The following is a 12,335-nucleotide window of genomic DNA, read 5'->3' as shown; positions in this document are numbered from 1 at the left end:
TGGCAGCATCATGATGTGCGGGTGCTTTGCTGCAGGAGGGACTGGTGCACTTCACAAAATAGATGGCGTTATGAGGAAGGAAAATTATGTGGATATATTGAAGCAACATCTCAAGACATCAGTCAGGAATTTAAAGCTTGGTCGCAAATGGGTCTTCCAAATGGACAATAATCCCAAGCATACTTCCAAAGTTGTGCAAAATGGCTTAAGAACAACAAAGTCAAGGTATTGGAGTGGCCATCACAAAGCCCTGACCTCAATCCTATAAAAAATGTGTGGGCAGAACTGAAAAAGCGTGTGCGAGCAAGGAGGCCTACAAACCTGACTCAGTTACACCAGCTCTGTCAGGAGGAATGGGCCAAAATTCACCAAAATTCACCAATCATGCCTCCAGCCAAATTCTTCAAGTCTCAGGCAAGGTTACCACCGGTGAAGACCTGACCATTAGCTGGAGGCATGATGCTTCTCTTTGGCTAGTACTGAGAAGGCTGTACTCCCCATCAGACAACATGATAATGGAGGATAACCAGACATATCAGGCTTACTCTGTGGTCTACTGTAGTCAGAGCATTGATAGCCTGGTCAAGCTGCTGAAAGCTGGCCTCAGTAGGGTACAGTTATCTATTCTGCATGTGTCAGACCTAAGAACATATGGAATAAAGAATATGGAGGCATTCTAGAATATAACAATAAAATGAGTCATTCTAATGCAGGGACATAGAGCTTTTTATTTAAAAACAGAAACACAAGCCAGTTTCCAACATTTCGGCTGTATGCCTTTATCAAAAGCAAAAACAATAATGAAATAACACAATAAAATTAGGTTCCCTCCAACTCACAAACATTACTTCATTATCCAGAAAGGGCTACACCTACACCCGCCCATGAGTTAAGACATGTATCAAATACATGTGTGGTGAACTATATACAGGCTACACTCAAGCAACACCTTTAGTTAAACAACTAGCAACACCTTTAGTTAAACAACTAGCAACACATTTAGTTAAACAACTAGCAACACATTTAGTTAAACAATTAGCAACTACATTTCTGTACAAAACTCTATGATAGATTTTGAAATAAAAATAACTGCTTCGTGGTTATTCATGTATTGTCATTATTAACTGCTTCATGGTCATTGGTCATTCATGTATTGTCATTATTAACTGCTTCATGGTCATTGGTCATTCATGTATTGTCATTATTAACTGCTTCATGGTCATTGGTCATTCATGTATTGTCATTATTAACTGCTTCATGGTCATTGGTCATTCATGTATTGTCATTATTAACTGCTTCATGGTCATTGGTCATTCATGTATTTTCATTAATAACTGCATCATCATGTTTGGTCATGCATGTATTGTTATTCACAACAGCATACAGTAGTTGTTATCTGAATTAAAACAGAAACAGAGCTAAATCCCACCCTTTTTCAGTTCCTCTTAGCAACACATATACAAGCAAAGATATGTGTTAGCGATTAGGTGTTGAAAAATACAAACAGAATCTGGTCAAACTTGGGGAAGTAAAAAAAATGCATTGAATTTTTTTCTAAGAAGTTGAAATAGGATTGATAATTTCAGAAGAATCAGAAAACGTACACTCCAGGTAGAATATTTAAAAGGACTTCACCAGAATTGTCAAAACAAATCTCAAATAGTGGTTGACATTTGTACGGAGCACTTTAAACGACAAATGCCATACCTCAACATTACATCTGCATTAGCACAATGTCCTACATTAACCTCTGATGTCACATTTCAGTCCACAATGTCCTACAGTACATCAACCTCTGACCTCACGCTTCAGACAGAGGTTTCAGTTTAGCCCACAGTCTGTCCCAGAATACCTGGTGCTGATTGGGGTCCTGGGGCCAGTCCAGATAGGTCCTGGTCTTCACCAGGCGAGCCAGCCTGTGGTGGGCAGAAAGCCGGCGAGGGGGGATCTTCTCCAGGAAGACAAGGAGGAGGATGTCCCTTTGCTCCACCTGCAGCCTGTTGGTGGCCAGCTTCATCTCCAGGGAGCACCAGTTACTGCGCAGGTAGTGGCGGCTGACTAGGCAGAGGGTGTGGCGGCTCCGGTAAAGGCTGTCTGTGATGTTCTCCACAATGTCCTTCCCCAGCTGTAAGTCCCTGCTGTGCAGACAGAGGCGCAGGAAAGGAGGACCCCTCTGCTCCAGGTTAGGTAGCAGCTCCTTCACCACCCAGCGCTCGTCCTTCCCGCTATAGGAGACAAACGCATCATAGTGGTAGCGCCCCCTGGTGTTGGATCGCATGGCCTCCGACAGCCAGCCAAGTGTGATGTTATGGACCAACACCACCAGCATGAAGAACAGTACTCCCAGGACAGTCACAGCAAAGAGCACAAAGCCCAACTCCACCTTTGTGCAGTTGGCTTCTGTGTAATTGAAAAAATTAGGTGTGTCTAGTCCATTGTCCGACAAGCATATCAAGTCCTCCAAAGCATACATAACGGGATGTGAATACAGAGTAAGCATGAGCACTTCAACCTGCCTGTACCCTTTGGCCCATGTAAGCGATGTCAAACTGCAAAACATCTGTAAAAAAGTAAAATAGGAGATCACAAAAAAAAAAAGAAATCCTAGTAAATGAGTGAAGTTAGAACTAAGGCACTGAGAGAGTTTCTCAGGTGAATCAGCTGATTAATTGATGTTAAATAACACTTAGCTGAAAAGATTGAAAATGTTAAAGTGAAGTATTTCCCATGAATATAAAGGAATTTTAGATAGATGAAGATGGTTACAGACTGAAAGAAAGTCTGTCAAGTCCTCAAATGAACCGTTGGTTGAGTGAATCAGGTTGTGTAGATGTGTGTACTGCCGATAATCAACTGCATTGGCCTCATAGCTGAACTAATGTACAGATGAGTCAGCTGACTCAGAATGCCACCAAATATAAGTGTCAGATTCAGTTTGATCACAGGTTCTGTTAGTGGATTGTTCACTTGCCCGAGAAACACTTGTTTTAGAGACGTGAGGTGTGTGAAAGACATTGCCTCAATGTTGTGAATAAGTGGATTGTTCCTGAGGTCTAACCATGTCAAACTATGTAAACCAAAAAATGTGTTTGCATTTATCTGTGTTATCTTATTTTGTGTAATGTCTAAGGACTCCAGATTTGTCAATCCCATGAAAGCAAAGTCTTCAATGTTAGAAATTAAATTCTGTGTCAAATCCAGATACTGCAGCGTAACAAGACAGCTAAATTGTTTTGCAAAAAGTATTTGTATATTGATTAACAAAGTGAGTTTTGTTAACCATGTGATTGGTTGTTTTTGGAAGGAGCAAATCTCAGGGTTTTTATCTCTCAGGAAATCTATGTTTAGTTGATTAAGGTTTTTGAGACTGGTAATAAAATTCCATTTCAAATGGGGCGAAGGATGGATGGATCCAAGTCCACCTAAATACATATATTCTAGCCCAGTGCACAGCTCAACACTGGACATAGAGAGGCTACGCATATTGGCATTGGCTAAATGTATTTTCTTGATTGAAAGCAAAAACACTACATTACAGATCCTTTCAATATCTATTTCATTGCTACCAGAGCAACTGAAGTACTGGATTTGCTGAATCCCAGACAGGGGAAGACGCAGTAGGACTTCCTGGCTGAAAGCCCCAGATAATCCTGTAAGGTTCTGGAGCCAAGCCAGTGCACCTTCCTCTATATGTGGTATTTCACCAAATGAGAAGTCAGCGCTTGCTAGATTGTTAAAAACAGGTTTCATGCTTTCTTTTGTGTTTAAAATGGAGCAGTTTGATTGGTTTAATGTTTGTATCTCTGGTGCTTTGATTTTTAGCTCTATAAGTGACTTTATATTCATTATTCTGCATAGTATCTCTGATAAATCCTCTACACAGGGTTCACTAATGATGAATCTTTGTAACTGAGTCATGCCATGGAAAACATCTGGGGCCATTGCTGTTAACCTGTAACCCTGTATGGTCAAATCACATAAGTTAACTAGATTTCTGAATGTATGGGGCCCAATATGACAATTAGAGCACCCAGAGCCCATTCCCCATTTATCTATCAAGTACATATGTTGCAGATTTGGAAGGTGACTATTCCCAGTTGGAAGGATTTGAGTAAAACAGCCGTCAATGTACAGGTACTCCAGATCCTGAAACTGAGAGAAAAAGCCCAGAGACATGGATCTATTTTGTCCATTTGCCATAGATATGCAGAAGGTATTGATATTAGGGGGAAGTCCAAGTAGATCCTCCTCGATGGCTGTGACATCTTCACAGGCAGCAGTGTAATGTTCTGCATGACGAGGTAGGTAGTTGCAGGTCCATTTGAGAAAGTGTCCCAAGTCTTCACCACTGTCATAAATCTGGCATTTAGGATGCATCCATCCACTAGTACACTGAATCCACAGGAACAGGACGGCAGCTCTCATCTCTCCCATCACTCAAATGTACTGAGATAATTGTCAGAATAGTTTGGTTCCGGTGGATATCTGTAAAACGTTGGTTTGATACAATAACACACTTGGGAATACGACAAACAGTATGGAGTCTTTCTTGTTGTTGTTGTTTGTCAGATGGGTTCCTCCTTGGTAACTAACAGCAGTTCATACCTTTTGGTTGTTCCAATGTTCTGCCCTTTCACCCTGCAGTTGAATTGTGTCTCAAGGTTACAGGACTAAATATTTAATGGTTAGTTTGGTTCCAAAAGTAAAGAAACTATAAAATGTTCCACAGTCAATGAAGAAATGGATGCAGAGCTGCAATGTGTTGTCTCACCATTACAGTTGGTGTCTGAATGCATCGAAGGAGCAGCATCCTGTTTGTTCAGCACAATCACACTGTATGTTAAACAGCTTGTGAAAGTGTTTTTTTACCTGTTTTTACATCTCTCTCTTTCATTTCCTGGAAATAAAAGCTGTCTATAAAAAAGGACAATTGACAGGAAGTACCTGTTTGGACGTGATAGATTTCAGAAGACTGATAGGACTCACTCAAACATCTGCAGATTGTAATGAAATATGAATTGGATTACAGTACTTCATTATTATTATTGAACTCTCTAGTACATATACATATCAAAAGAGGAAGTGGTAACTTCTTTAATGAAGTTGTCCTTCTTTTATTTTATTACTTCTTTTATTGTTATTATTATTATTATTATTATTATTATTATTATTATAACTCTAGGGGCTGTGGTCCTCTTCAGAGCCCTGTGACATGTCCCTACAATGACATTATTACTCTGGGGCTGTAGTCCTCTTCAGAGCCCTGTGACATGTCCCTATAATGACATTATTACTCTGGGGCTGTAGTCCTCTTCAGAGCCCTGTGACATGTCCCTATAATGACATTATTACTCTGGGGCTGCATGCTTTGTTCCACTCTGGTAAGATATCCTACTGTACTCCCTAAAAGGTAAATGTTCCACTCTTGCTAGATATCCAACTGTACTCACTAAATGGTTTCTCAGGTTAGATATTCTACTGTACTCACTAAAAGCTATCTATTCCACTTAGGTAAGATATTCTACTATGCTCACTATCCTACTGTACTCCTCCTACTGTATTAAATACATGTGTTATGAACCATATACAGGCAACACTCAAGCAACACATTTAGTTGAACAACAAGCAACACATGTTGTTCAAAATCTAGCAACACATTTAGTTAAACAACTAGCAACACGTTTAGTTAAACAAGTAGCATGTACATGTAATTATACAACTAGCAATTGCATTTAGTTATATAATTAACAACTAGATTTAGTTAAACAACTAGCAACTATATTTAGTTAAACAACTAGCAACTATGTTTAGTTCAACAACAAGCAACTATATTTAGTTAAACTACTCACACATTTAGTTAACTACATGTAGTTGCTAATTGTTTAATTAAATCTAGGTACTAGTGTTATAACTAAATGTGTTGCTATTTGTTTAACTAAATGTGTTAAAAAGTTGTTTAAAACCTGTTAGGGACAGACGAGCGGAACGCCTCACCAATATCCAATGGTATAGCGTGGCGCAAATTACAAATACCTCAAAAATGCAAAAACTTCAATTTCTCAAACATATGACTATTTTACACCATTTTAAAGACAAGACTCTCCTTTATCTAACCACATTGTCCGATTTCAAAAAGGCTTTACAACGAAAGCAAAACATTAGATTATTCAGGAGAGTACCCTGCCAAAAATAATCACACAGCCATTTTCAAAGCAAGCATATATGTCACAAAAACCAAAACCACAGCTAAATGCAGCACTAACCTTTGACGATCTTCATCAGATGACACTCCTAGGACATTATGTTATACAATACATGCATGTTTTGTTCAATCAAGTTCATATTTATATAAAAAAAACAGCTTTTTACATTAGCATGTGATGTTCAGAACTAGCATACCCACCGCAAACTTCCGGTGAATTTACTAAATTACTCACGATAAACGTTGACAAAAAACATAACAATTATTTTAAGAATTATAGATACAGAACTCCTTTATGCAATCGCGGTGTCAGATTTTAAAATAGCTTTTCGGTGAAAGCACATTTTGCAATATTCTGAGTACATAGCCCGGCCATCATGGCTAGCTAATTTGACACCCACCAAGTTTAGCCCTCACCAAACTCAGATTTACTATAAGAAAAATTGGATTACCTTTGCTGTTCTTCATCAGAATGCACTCCCAGGACTTCTACTTCAACAACAAATGTTGTTTTGGTTCGAAATAATCCATGGTTATATCCAAACAGCTCCGTTTTGTTTGTGCGTTTGTAACCGATGTGAAATGGCTAGTTAGTTAGCAGTGGTGCGCGCTAATAGCGTTTCAATCAGTGACGTCACTCGCTCTGAGACTTGAAGTAGGGTTTCCCCTTGCGTTGCAAGGGCCGCGGCTTTGGTGGCGCGATGGGTAACGATGCTTCGTGGGTGTCAGTTGTTGATGTGTGCAAGGGTCCCTGGTTCGAGCCCAGGTTGGGGCAAGGAGAGGGACGGAAGCTAGACTGTTACATTGATGCTGTTGACCCGGATCATTGGTTGCTGCGGAAAAGGAGGAGGTCAAAGAGGGGCTGAGTGTAACCGATGTGAAATGGCTAGTTAGTTAGCAGTGGTGCGCGCTAATAGCGTTTCAATCAGTGACGTCACTCGCTCTGAGAATTGAAGTAGGGTTTCCCCTTGCGTTGCAAGGGCCGCAGCTTTTGTGGCGTGATGGGTAACGATGCTTCGTGGGGTATCAGTTGTTGATGTGTGCAAGGGTCCCGGGTTGGGGCGAAGAGAGGGACGGAACCTACACTGTTACACGTTCAAGTCACTATTCGAAGGGTGACGCGCCGGCGCATTTCGTGACAAAAGAATTCAAAATATTCCATTACCGTACTTCAAAGCATGTCAAACGCTGTTTAAAATAAATTGTTATGCTATTTTTCTCGTAAAATAGCGATAATGTTCCAACCGGGTGACGTTGTATTCGTTCAAACACTGAAAGAAAAAAATGGAGTCGTCTCGTGCATGCGCGCTCCAGTGTCATTGTTCTCAGCAGGACCACTCACAAAAACTCCTGCTGTTTTTCGACCAGAGACTGGAGAGCTCTCATTCCACTTTCTGGAGCCTTCTGAGAGCCAATGAAAGCCTTAGAAAATGTCACGTTACAGCAGAGATGCTGTATTTTTGATAGAGATGCCCTAGAAGGAGAACAAATTGTCAGACAGGGCACTTCCTGTATAGAATCTTCTCAGGTTTTGGCCTGCCATATGAGTTCTGTTATACTCACAGACACCATTCAAACAGTTTTCGAAACTTTAGAGTGTTTTCTATCCAAATCTACTAATTATATGCATATTCTAGTTTCTGGGCAGGAGTAGTAACCAGATTAAATCAGGTATGTTTTTCATCCGGCCGTAAAAATACTGCCCCGATCGTTGTTAGTCACATTTGGTCTGTCTTGATACAACATTTTGAACAGAAATGCAATGGTTCATTGGATCAGTCTAAACCTTTGGACATACACTGACGCCATCTATTGGCTAAAATCTAAATTGCACCTGGGCTGGAATAATACGTTATGGCCTTTCTCTTGCATTTCAAAGATGCTGGTACAAAAAAAATACAAACACAACGGATGGTTTTTTTCTTTGTATTATATTTTACCAGACCTATTGTCTTATATTCTACTGCATTCCTTTCACATTTACATAAACTTCAAAGTGTTTCCTTTCAAATGGTACCAAGAATATGCATATCTTTGCTTCAGGTCCTGAGCTACAGGCAGTTAGATTTGGGTATGACATTTTAGGCAAAAAATGAAAAAAGGGGTGGATCCTTAAGAGGTTTTAATCTGCATCCCTGCGCATTCCTCTCCCATCGTCTTAACGCCACAGAGAGGAATTATGATGTTGGGAATCGAGAACTGCACGCTGGGAAAATGGCATTGGAGGAGTGAAGACACTGGTTAGAGGGGGCGGAACTCCATTCATAGTGTGGATAGACCACAAGAACCTGGAATATTTTCGCATCGTCAAGCGTCTCAACTCCAGGCAAGCTCAATGGCCGGTTCAACTTCACCATCTCCTTGACACACTTTCATGCCGCTATAGCCCCGCATCTACACCCTCGGAGCCAGAGACCATTCTTCCTACCTCCGGGGGGGGGGGGCTCCCCTCGAACCCTGGCCTTTGTGCGACAACGCTTTTGGTGGCCCACCATGGTCCCTGACATCACCGAGTTCGTCACTGCCTGCACTGCCTGTGCTCAGAACAAGACTGATCCCGAGCATGCCTGCCGTTCTGTACCTTACGGACTCTACCCTGGATTAATGACCTCTGCCTGCCCTTGACCTGTCGTTTGCCTGCCCCCCGTTTTTGTAATAAACGTTTGTTATTTTGAACTGTCTGCATCTGGGTCTTATCCTGAGGTCTGATAACTACAGCCCCAGAATAATAATGTCATTATGGAGGCATGTCACAGGGCTCTGAAGAGGACAACAGCCCCAGAGTAATAATGTCATTATGGAGGCATGTCACAAGGGTCTGAAGAGAACTACAGCCCCAGAGTAATAATGTCATTATAGAGGCATGTCACAGGGCTCTGAAGAGGGCAACAGCCCCAGAGTAATAATGTCATTATAGAGGCATGGGCTCTGAAGAGGACTACAGCCCCAGAGTAATAATGTCATTATAGAGGCATGTCACAGGGTTCTGAAGAGGACAACAGCCCCAGAGTAATAATGTCATTATAGAGGTATGTCACAGGGTTCTGAAGAGGACTACAGCCCCAGAGTAATAATGTCATTATTGAGGCATGTCACAGGGCTCTGAAGAGGACTACAGCCCCAGAGTAATAATGTCATTATAGTGGCATGGGCTCTGAAGAGGACTACAGCCCCAGAGTAATAATGTCATTATAGAGGCATGTCACAGGGCTCTGAAGAGGACTACAGCCCCAGAGTAATAATGTCATTATAGAGGCATGGGGCTCTGAAGAGGACAACAGCCCCAGAGTAATAATGTCATTATAGAGGCATGTCACAGGGCTCTGAAGAGGACTACAGCCCCAGAGTAATAATGTCATTATAGAGGCATGTCACAGGGCTCTGAAGAGGACTACAGCCCCAGAGTAATAATGTCATTATAGTGGCATGGGCTCTGAAGAGGACTACAGCCCCAGAGTAATAATGTCATTATAGAGGCATGTCACAGGGCTCTGAAGAGGACTACAGCCCCAGAGTAATAATGTCATTATAGTGGCATGGGCTCTGAAGAGGACTACAGCCCCAGAGTAATAATGTCATTATAGTGGCATGGGCTCTGAAGAGGACTACAGCCCCAGAGTAATAATGTCATTATAGAGGCATGTCACAGGGCTCTGAAGAGGACAACAGCCCCAGAGTAATAATGTCATTATAGAGGCTTGTCACAGGGCTCTGAAGAGGACAACAGCCTCAGAATATTATTATTATTATTATTATTATTATTATTATTATTATTAATAATAATAATAATGTCAACAGCACAACTTCATTAAATAAGTTACCCACTTCCTATTTTGATATGTATATGTACTACAGAATTTTTTTTAAATGAAGTATTGTACTCCAATTCATATTTCATTACAATCTGCAGATATTTTAGTGAATATCATCTGTCTTCTGAAGTCTCGTACAAATAGGTCTTTCATGTAAATTGACTTTTTTTAAAACAGCATGTTTCTTTCTTTAGGGGAACTGAAAGAGAGAGATGTGAAAATAGACTTTCACAAGCTGTTTAATGGAGTGTCACTGTGCAATACAAACAGGATGCTGCTCCTCGAATGTGAGCAGACATCAACTGTGATGGTCAGAGAACACGTTGCATCTCTGCATTAATTCCTTAATTGACTGTGGGACATTTTATAGTTTCTTTACTTTTGCAACCAAACTAACCATTAAATATTTAGTCCTGTAACCTTGAGATACAATTCAACTGCAGGGTGAAAGGGCAGAACATTGGAACAAACAACAGTTATGAGCTGAGGTCAGATACCAAGGAGGAACTCATCTGACAAACAACAACAAGAACAGAGACGCCTGAAGAGAGATGTACTGTTTGCAGCATTCACAAGTGTGTTACTGTATCAAGCCAACGTTCTAGAGAAATCCACCGGAACCAAACTATTCTGACAGTTATCTCAGTAGATTTGGCGGACGTTGGGAGAGATAAGAGCTACAGTTGAAGTTGGAAGTTTACATACACCTTAGCCAAATACATTTAAACTCAGATTTTCACAATTTCTGACATTTAATCCTCATAAAAATTCCCTGTTTTAGGTCAGTTAGGATCACCACTTTATTTTAAGAATGTGGAATGTCAGAATAATAGTAGAGAGAATGATCTATTTCAGCTTTTACTTCTTTCATCACATTCCCAGTGGGTCAGAAGTTAACATACACTCAATTTAGTATTTGGTAGCATTGACTTTAAATTGTTTCACTTGGGTAAAACGTTTCGGGTAGCCTTCCACAAGCTTCCCACAATACGTTGGGTGAATTTTGGCCCATTCCTCCTGACAGAGCTGGTGTAACTGAGTCAGGTTTGTAGGCCTCCTTGCTCGTACACGGTTTTTCAGTTCTGCCCACAAATTTTTTATAGAATTGACGTCAAAGCTTTGTGATGGCCACTCCAATACCTTGACTTTGTTGTCCTTAAGCCATATTGCCACAACTTTGGAAGTATGCTTGGGGTCATTGTTCATTTGGAAGACCCATTTGTGACCAAGCTTTAACATCCTGACTGATGTCTTGAGATGTTGCTTCAATATATCCACATCATTTTCCCGCCTCATGATGTCATCTATTTTGTGAAGTGCACCAGTCCCTCCTGCAGCAAAGCACCCCCACAACATGATGCTGCCACCCCCATGCTTCACGGTTGGGATGGTGTTCTTCGGCTGGCAAGCATTCCCCTTTTTCCTCCAAACATAACGATGGTAATTATGGCCAAACAGTTATATTTTTATTTCATCAGACCAGAGGACATTTCTCCAGAAAGTATGATCTTTGTCCCCATGTGCAGTTGCAAACTGTAGTCTGGCTTTTTTTATGGCGGTTTTGGAGCAGTGGCTTCTTCCTTGCTGAGCGGCCTTTCAAGTTATGTCGATTTAGGACTCATTTTACTGTGGATATTGGTACTTTTGAACCTGTTTCCTCCAGCATCTTCACAAGGTCCTTTGCTGTTGTTCTGGGATTGATTTGCACTTTTCGCACCAAAGTACGTTCATCTCTAAGAGACAGAACACATCTCCTTCCTGAGCGGTATGACAGCTGTGTGGTCCCATGGTGTTTATACTTGCGGACTATTGTATGTACAGATAAACGTGGTACCTTCAGGTGTTTGGAAATTGCTCCCAAGGATGAACCAGACTTGTGGAGGTCTACAATTCTTTTTCTGAGGTCTTGGCTGATTTCTTTTGATTTTCCCATGATGTCAAGCAAAGAGGCACTGAGTTTGAAGGTAGGCCTTGAAATACTTCCACAGGTACACCTCCAATTGACCCTATGATGTAAATTAGCCTATCAGAAGCTTCTAAAGCCATGACATAATTTTCTGGAATTTTCCAAGCTGTTTAAAGGCACAGTAAACTTAGTGTATATAAACTTCTGACCCACTGGAATTGTGATACAGTGAATTATAAGGGAAATAATCTGTGTGTAAACAATTGTTGGAAAAATTACTTGTGTCATGCACAAAGTAGATGTCCTAACCGACTTACCAAAACTATAGTTTGTTAACAAGAAATTTGTGGAGTTGTTGAAAACCGAGTTTTAATGACTCCAACTTAAGTGTATGTAAACTTCCGACTTCAACTGT

The 12,335-nt window shown here is 40.8% G+C and overlaps 1 protein-coding gene across 1 annotated transcript; it reads right to left on the bottom strand.

Annotated features, from left to right (window-relative positions):
- Positions 1-708: 708 nt before the first annotated feature.
- On the bottom strand, positions 709-5,272 carry LOC106606326 (toll-like receptor 13). The gene is made up of 2 exons (XM_045721275.1): positions 5,237-5,272; positions 709-2,560 (listed from the first exon to the last, which is right to left on the bottom strand). The coding sequence occupies exons 1-2, from the start codon at positions 5,270-5,272 to the stop codon at positions 1,802-1,804; spliced, it is 795 nt and encodes a 264-aa protein (XP_045577231.1). The 3' UTR covers positions 709-1,801.
- Between the last annotated feature and the right edge of the window lie 7,063 nt (positions 5,273-12,335).

Source organism: Salmo salar, chromosome ssa06 (assembly GCF_905237065.1).
Source record: "Salmo salar chromosome ssa06, Ssal_v3.1, whole genome shotgun sequence".
In the NCBI taxonomy this organism is placed as follows: Eukaryota; Metazoa; Chordata; class Actinopteri; order Salmoniformes; family Salmonidae; genus Salmo; species Salmo salar.
This window is presented reverse-complemented; position numbering and strand designations above follow the sequence as displayed.

Excerpts from the sequence above, each read along its gene's own strand:
- LOC106606326 (XM_045721275.1), bottom strand. The coding sequence starts at position 5,272 with ATGTCACAGGGCTCTGAAGAGGACTACAGCCCCAGA. Across the intron at positions 2,561-5,236 it reads AAGAGGACTACAGCCCCAGA|ATGTTTTGCAGTTTGACATC; the intron begins GTAATAATGTCA and ends ACTTTTTTACAG.